This window comes from Echinops telfairi, unplaced genomic scaffold, assembly GCF_000313985.2.
Source record: "Echinops telfairi isolate 266 unplaced genomic scaffold, ASM31398v2 ScPeMD7_5868;HRSCAF=6743_0, whole genome shotgun sequence".
Classification (NCBI taxonomy): Eukaryota; Metazoa; Chordata; class Mammalia; order Afrosoricida; family Tenrecidae; genus Echinops; species Echinops telfairi.
The window spans coordinates 915450-923489 of NW_022109767.1; the positions used below are offsets into that span (position 1 = coordinate 915450).

At 44.4% G+C, this 8040-nt stretch overlaps 3 protein-coding genes and 1 non-coding gene across 6 annotated transcripts in view; 1 reads left to right on the top strand and 3 right to left on the bottom strand.

Moving 5' to 3' along the window:
- Positions 1 to 2375, top strand: part of H1-6 (H1.6 linker histone, cluster member) — a 4580-nt gene extending 2205 nt beyond the window's left edge. The window contains exon 2 of the mRNA XM_004712523.1: positions 2340 to 2375. Within this exon, the coding sequence (XP_004712580.1) occupies positions 2340 to 2375 (36 nt within the window). The remainder of the gene's footprint in view (positions 1 to 2339) is intronic.
- LOC101637994 (histone H3) overlaps positions 1 to 2757 on the bottom strand; it is a 145646-nt gene extending 142889 nt beyond the window's left edge. The window contains exon 1 of the mRNA XM_004712485.2: positions 2472 to 2757. Coding sequence (XP_004712542.2) covers positions 2472 to 2757 — 286 coding nt within the window. The remainder of the gene's footprint in view (positions 1 to 2471) is intronic.
- A 255-nt stretch (positions 2758 to 3012) lies between these two features.
- On the bottom strand, positions 3013 to 3174 carry LOC115871473. Its single transcript, XR_004047320.1, has one exon. It is a non-coding gene; the product is annotated as a U1 spliceosomal RNA (small nuclear RNA).
- A 2386-nt stretch (positions 3175 to 5560) lies between these two features.
- HFE (homeostatic iron regulator) overlaps positions 5561 to 8040 on the bottom strand; it is a 23540-nt gene continuing 21060 nt past the window's right edge. For all 3 annotated transcript variants that reach the window (XM_045295725.1, XM_045295727.1, XM_045295726.1), the window contains one exon: positions 5561 to 6676. In XM_045295725.1, the coding sequence (XP_045151660.1) occupies positions 6630 to 6676 (47 nt within the window). In that variant the 3' untranslated portion in view covers positions 5561 to 6629. The remainder of the gene's footprint in view (positions 6677 to 8040) is intronic.

An 8040-nucleotide genomic window follows, 5' to 3' on the forward strand; every position in this document is an offset into this window, starting at 1 on the left:
TTTTTTGTTCTGATGATGCCTTACACCTGATCCCTTCGACACCTTGTGGTTGCATAGGCTGGTGTGCTTCTTCCATGTGGGCTTTGTTGCTTCTGAGCTTGATGGCCGCTTGATTACCTTCAAGCCTGATTTAGCATTCTTAAAGTTCATCCTAAATCCATACTAATGTGCCTTGGAGGCAATCAACTCACATGCACTAGAGTGACACAGTAGAAATAAATACCCCATAGATTTTCCTAGGCTATTATCAATACTGGACCCAGTGGATAAACTGTTTGCTTCCAGGATAACTTACAGCCTTGAAAACCCCACGGAGGCAGTTCTGCACTCTTATAGGGTTGCTGTGAGTGATTTACTGAATAGCAATGGGTTTGCTTTTTTAAGTTTATACTGGAGTAAATCACTAGGGCTTTTTCACCCTGATTTAATGGATGTTCTTGAATCCTCAAATAATCTTTTAAAGGAAATAGAGGAAAGAACTAGGAGGCAAAGGGCAGTTATAGAGGTCTAACTACAGGCATGTACATATGCAAATGTATTTATATATGATGATGGGGAAATAGATCTATGTGCATATATTTATAGGATAGTATTAAGGTAGCACATGGCCATTGGGCCTCCACTCAAATACTCCCTTAATGCAAGAACACTTTGTTCTATTAAACTGGCATTCCATGATCCTCACCTTCCCAACCTGATTGCTGGACAAAGTGGGTGCATAAGCAAATGTGGTGAAGAAAGGTGATGGTGCCCGGCTATCAAAAGATAGCTTCTGGGGTCTTAAGGGCTTGAAGAAAAACAAGTGGCCATCTAGCTCAGAAGCAACACAGCCCACATGGAAGAAGCACACCAGCCTGTGAGATCACGAGGTGTCGATGGGATCAGGTTTCAGGCATCAAAGAACAAAAGATCACCTCATTGTGAATGAGGGGGAGTGTGGAGTGGGCACCCAAAGCCCATCTGTAGGCAACTGGACAACCCCTTACAGAAGGGTCCAGGGGAGGAGACGAACCAGTCAGCGTGCAGTGTAGCCATGATGAAACATACAACTTTCCTCTAGTTCTTAAATACTTCCTCCCCCAACTATTATGATCCCAATTCTACCTTACAAATATGACTAGACCAGAGGATGTACACTGGTCAGATAGGAACTGGAAACAGGGAATCCAGGACGGATTAACCCCTCAGGACCAGTGGTAAGAGTGGCAATACAGGGAGGGTGGAAGGAAAGTGGGGTAGATTGGGGGAACCGATTACAAGGATCTGCATATAACCCCCTCCCTGGACAACAGAAAAGTGGGTGGAGACATCGGACAATGTAAGACATGACAACAATAATAATTTCTAAATTATCAATGGTTCATGAGGAAGGGGAGGTGGGAAGGGAGGGGAAAAATGAGGAGCTGATACCAAGGGCTCAAGTAGAAAGCAAATGTTTTCAGGATGATGATGGCAACGAATATACAAATGTTCTTGACACATGGATGTATGTATGGATTGTGATAAGAGTTGTGCGGGCTCCCAATAAAATGATTTTAAAATAATCTTTTAAGTTAGTAGTCTGATCACTATGGCCACCAAGGTTCCTTATACTAATATTGGTAATCTAATTTTGGGCCTTTGTATTCTGGGTGACTTTGAAAAAGTCCAGTGCAGAACTGTGAAGTGCATTTTCATGGCCTTTCTTAGGATTAATTCCTATAATTAACAGTCCCCTCTCCCACCAAGAGATTAAAGCGAAACAAAACTTGTCCTAAAATGGGAAAAGAATAATATTATTTCCATTTCAGTTACACACAACACATTCTTTGTTTGGATATAGAGGTCTTTTTTTTCCTCCATGAAGTTGCAGTTGTGCAAAAATATGCTTCACTTACCGGACACCTGGCTGCTCTCACCAGCAATGGGCTGATTCTCCACATTGTTTTAACATAGGGGCTCTTGACTAGCCGCTGGCAATAAGCTCTTGCAGGACGCAAGTCCCCTAGGCCCACGATGCTTGGAACCCACTTCTTGTTCCAGGCATACACTGGGTTAAAAACCTGTTCACCACCACGCAAGATTCGGCGTTCAGTTCCTACTTGTTTGACCAATAGAAACAGAGGCTCTGGAATGCTTTCTCCCAGTGTCGTTTTCCAAGTTATTGAATGTCCTCCAATGAGAAACTGCCTCCCCAAACCCTTCATTTACATAGTTTACCAGCTTATACTTACGAACCCCCCAATGCTTTAAGGTGCAAAATATGCTTAATTTCCCAAAGCACTCTTACCCGTACTTTAGAGATAAAACCGGCGTGTTTTTTTTAAGCCTGTTAAACTTTAGATTCTGTACTGTTTTAGCAACTTGATTTCATTTACTCTTGCAAAAAGTGTTAGCCCTTCCTGGGATTGAGTGGGTGGCCCTGAAAAGGGCCTTTTTGCTTCGTAAAGATAACGTAAGGACTGTTTAGCCGCCGAAGCCGTAGAGGGTGCGGCCCTGGCGCTTGAGCGCGTAGACCACGTCCATGGCCGTGACCGTCTTGCGCTTGGCGTGCTCCGTGTAGGTGACGGCGTCGCGGATCACGTTCTCCAGGAACACCTTGAGGACGCCGCGCGTCTCCTCGTAGATGAGCCCCGAGATGCGCTTGACGCCGCCGCGCCGAGCTGGGCGGCGGATGGCGGGCTTGGTGATGCCCTGGATGTTGTCGCGGAGCACCTTGCGGTGCCGCTTGGCGCCCCCTTTGCCCAGGCCCTTTCCTCCCTTACCCCGGCCAGACATGGTCGCAGCTGCAAATGCCTTCTGAGGCTTGCCGCAGTCCTTTAAATAGTTCCCTTGCGGACCTAATTGAAAACTACAGGCGCAGAAGGAAGTTGCCCTCCGCCCCCAGATGAGGTCACGAAATGGGCGGGGAGGAGGGTTGGCAAACAGAGGCGGGTATTATGACACTTCAGTATTTCCGGTCGCCAGTGAAATCTTGGGCTTTCCTGGGCGGGCTGAGTGGAGAATTCATAGATTTCTTTCTTTTTCTTTTCACAGGGGAGAGCGCGAACGCAGCCCCCCACTACCACAAATGATGCTGTCGAGTTTCCCACATTTGCGGAAATCGCAGGGGTCAGCACGCCCGGAGTGCAATGGATAAGCCTCGCCCTGGGAAAACCACCTTTTGGATCATGGTATCGCCCCTGCTGAAAATCTTGTTGGTCCTTCGTCGTTGTACATTTTTTGCCCGGGCACATTTGCAAACGGAATTATTCTCAGCGCTCAGAAAAGCTGAGCGAAGAACCTCATGCTCGGTATGCTTTGCACTTATTTCCACTTAGGAACTAATGAATTCGGATCGTGGAGGATTGGGGTGGGAGGGATAGAAATCACGTTTAAGGGAAGATGTCAGTCATTTTTCTCTTCACTCCTTTGAATGATCCTACTCCATTGTGACAGCCTTCGCTGCTGGACAGTGTTAACCAGGCCATGACGGAATCTTGTTCCTGCAAGTCCCATGTTTAGGAAGACAAAAGGGTGGGCAAATAATTGCATATTACAACCTTGTAAGCATAGGCTTGGTCTTCTGCCTCACTATCAAATAGAAAAACAATTCTTTTTCTGCAATCCGGAAGTGAAGGGAGGGTCCTAAATGGAAACTTCGAGAATCAGTTGTTCCTGGACTTTCTCCTGGCGATGCCTCTTTCCTTTTATTAATCCCTTTTCAAACTGCTCCAGTTTCAGAGACAAGCACATGGTAGAGTTGAGGATTAATTGTCGAGTAGGGCTAATACTCGATTAAGGTCATGGCAAAGCAAGCCTACAGGGTCGGCCTGTGCGAGGCCTTTGGTAAGATTGCTGTTTTAAACAGGGTTAATCCCATTAAAAAGAAAGGGGTAGTTAGTGGAGGCAAAATTGAATGGGTTTGACTATAGTTTGGAGAGGCTTGTCAACTTTTTTGGTTAACTTCCTACTGTTTTTGAAAGCTACATGGTAAGACTCAGATTAACAACAAAATACAAGACACAACAATAACATCACAGAAAAACTAAAACAGCCCAGTTAGCTGAGTTAACAAATACATGCCTCTTGTGGATTCTTAGAATGGTACTATGGCTAGAGAGAGACACGTTGCACTTCTAAAGAGAGATGAATAAGGACGAAAAGACTTGGTAGAGGCCAAGAACATTCTAGATGGCAGACACACTCCCCGGGTCCCAAATTGAGAACTGTTGGGTTCTTGACCCTCACTCCTTTCTCCCTACCAGAAACACACACATTTTAAGAGCTTTAGATAGAAAATATGTCAAACACTATAGACTAGAGAAAAAGTGCAAGGGCTGAGGCCATAGGCAAAACTCCAGGATCTCAACCAGCATTTTGATTCATGCAGATAAAGTATAGATGTAAAATTTTCATTTTACACTGAGACAAGATGTTGTGAGCCACCCTGATAAACATGTCAGCGGATGGCATCTTCATCTGGAAGGTCTAGGTGGATTCCCCCAAGTTTCTTTTGCCCATGTATCTTAATAAAACTGAAAATTTTCAGCATCAAATGATTTATAGGGTGTCACTGCTTCTCCACGAGTCCTGGTGACAGTTTGAAACCACCAGCTACTCCGAGAGACAAGGCTCTCAATGCTAATAAAGAATTAGAGTCTTGGAAACGCACAGGGGCAGTTCTGCCCCGTCCTATAAGGTCTCAGTGGTGGTTGGATTTGGAGTTATTACTCCTTCACACTCTTCCCTACTGGGAAACTCCAATTGTGCTCTAGGGCTGAAGCTCCTGTCATGTGAACGCTGACACACTCAGGGCTGACGGTCCTGTCATGGGAACGCTGACACACTCACCATGACCACCAGGTGTCACCATTCTTCCTACCCGCACTTTTCTGATGCTGGGTGGTTTTGCCAGAGGTAAAAGAAAACACAGAATTTAAAGTGTGGGTATTGTTTGATTTTTCAAATTGTAGTTAGCCTTTGAAGTAGAAGAACGAAGATAGGAAAAATGAACGAAAAATTAAAGAGATGGAGATTTATAATTTTCTATTACAACAAAAATCTTAAGTGTTCTCACTTGTTGATGGTTATTAATGTGTTGGTATATAGACTAAGGTTTTTCTGAAATAAAAGAAAGTTTATTTAGTTGTGAATGAGCTCAATATAAAGCAAACCATTGCATATTTTAAAAATTGTTTCCTTTATGAGGTAGGAGAGTAAAGTGAGATCGATGGTGGCCTGTTTTTCCATGTGTAGAGCTGCATGTTGAGATAAAGAATTTAAAAATTGGTTTGCATCTTCCACCTTAAAGATAAAAATGACCAATGTCTTACAATTTAGATAATGTCTCTATAGCAAAGAAAAACAATTGAGTCACTACAATGTAATGAAAACATTCCCCACATGAAAACAAATTAGTAGTATAAATACAGCCCTAGCTCTGAGGAAATGATTAATATATGCATAAGATGGACAAGAGAAAGCCACATTAGTAAAATCATCCAGGGCACCAATGTACCTCTATTAATAAAAGTATACTTGCTAGTATGTTTTAATATAGCAAGAGGGCTGGGAGAAGAAATAAAATGTCAACAAAACGTATCACTATGATATCATTTATTTTATTCATTTATCCATTTTTTTTACAATAAGCACAAATGACTTCTACTTTTTCCCACATAATTGACACAAACAGAAAAAAAAGGAAAAGTTAAAAAACACCACAAATTGGGTGGCTTCTACAAACAGACTATTTTATTTGACAGTTCTGAACCTTAGCAGGGCACAAGCAGTCATGTCGACTCCTTGGGAAACTTTGAGAACCTGGAACATCTGGTCCCGGGCTCTTGCTAAGCTTCCGGAGCTCCAAGTGTTCCGTGGTTTGCCGCTACGGCATCCCTTGATAGCTTTCCTCTGCCTCCATCTCTGCGCGTCTTCTCTTTTGTAAGGACACCAGTCATATGGGGCTAGAGCACGCTTTACTTCCCTAGGTCCTCATGGTAACTGGTCCGAGCATTAGAGGCTCTATTTCCAGACAGGCTCATAGTCACAGGTACTGGGGCTAGGACTTCAGCATATCTTTGGCATGGGTCCACAACTCAATCCATAAGACTACTGCACAACCTTTGGAGCTACATTTGGTATCGTGAGGCACCTGGCCTCAAAACAGAATGGACTGGAACCTCTTTGAGTGGCCTAATAGATGGCATCTGAGTGTCTATATTTGATTATTTGAATGTGGCGTACACATTGCTTTCTCAGAATCTAGTAATTCTTAAGTAGCTTGGCTTGATTAAGCTTTCTAAAGGTGTGCCGCTGGGGATGAGAGCTGATATTCCAACCACTCGGTGTCTTTTGTTTCATAGTCAGGGGACCAGAAAGCCAGACTGACAGTTCAAAACGTGGCTTTCTCTGCAGGCAGCTCTGAGACACTGTGAGAGATGGTGCTCTGGTTAGTAGCAGAAAATGCCACCAAGGTTCCGACTCCAGAGATACTGGCCCAGCAAAGACACTGCACGGCCCAACGCCACCTGCCATGAGCTCCTCTCACCAGTCACTGCCGCAGCCTAAGGACTGAAAAATGCTGGCGATGACGAGAGAGGAGGAAGGGTGTCATATCCCCAGGTGCTTCCCACGGGGCTATCATAAGGCGAGACGGCGGTCCCAGATCAGTAGGTTGTTTTCAGCTGTGTTCCCTTCACCAGTGTCAAGTTCACTAAAGAAGAAACACAGGAGAAATGAGAAGAGGGGAGTGGGGAGAAAAAGCAAAACCAAAGTCCCTGCAGGTGAGTCAACTTTGACTCCCGACGCCCACCTGCTTGACAGGAGAACTGAGCTCCATAAGGGGTTCTTGACTGTAATGTTCACAGAACCCCATCAACGTTGCTTTCTTTCACAGGGCCTCTGGGGGCTTTCAAACTACCAACCTTGTGACGCCATTTGTGTCCGCCAAGAGCTTTAAACGGGACACGACCTCTCATAGCTACCCATAGCAACCAGCAAGCTTCTTTGTCTAGGAGCATTGAAACCAACTGAGTGTGAAATGAGATCAAAAAGTCAGAGTGGCTAAATTCAAAATCGGGCTCTATGCCTAGAAAGTGGTGAGGCCCCCTGTCCTGTCCTGTCCTGTGCTTTGTTTTTTTTCTTTTCTTTTTTTTTTTTTAAAGGGATTGCTGGGAGTAGGGTGGTGAGTTAGGAGCTTGGCTGCAAGGCCAGCAGTTTCATCCCACCAGGTGTCCCAGGAGAGAGAGTGTGTTTTTTCTTGTTGTGCAGAGTGTGGCTTTTTGGGGCGCCCAGGGGGGGGTTTACCCTCTTTTGTTGTGTTTTTGTGTGTGAGTCTCCTCTTGATGGCCATAGTGAGACCTTATAGAACTGTCTTAAGAATTACATGAGACCCCCCCACCCCAGAGCCTGCAGTCAGGCTCATGTGGCGTGGCTCTTACAACGTGGTTATGTATTCATTTCTGACAACATGCCTTTCTAAACCGAGCAGGGGCTGCCTGATTTGGCCACCTGACTCAATAAAATAGACTACGGGCTTAACGAAAAAGGGTTTGCAAATAAAAAGGTTTCAATCAAACAAACAAACAAACAAAAAAGAATTACATGAGATAATGCATTTAAATGCTCAGAATAGGGTCTGGCACCAAAGGAGAGCTCTTTTATAAGGGTGCCTAAAAAAAAATGTATTGCCATTGAGTCGAATTCCGATCTGCAGGGACTCTATAGGCTGAGTAGAACTGCCTGCCCCGTAGGGTTTCCAAAGTTGCAAATTTTTATGGCAGCAGCCAGCGATGTCTTTCTCCCATGGAGCTTCACTGATGACCTGTTGGCTAGCAAACTAGCCGTTAGTAATTGTGTCACCAGGTAACCTACTTACAAGTCTTAGCCATATGATTATCATCTTTTTTGTCTTCATTTTCTCCATCATTACTCTCAGAATAAGGAGAGCGCGCCAATGAAAACCAGGTAGACAATCAATATGGTGCCTGTCCTTCGTGTCTGGCATATAACAGAGGTATTGTAAATGCCATTAATCTAAGAAACCTCACGTGACCCCTTTGTGTGAATTAGAAACAG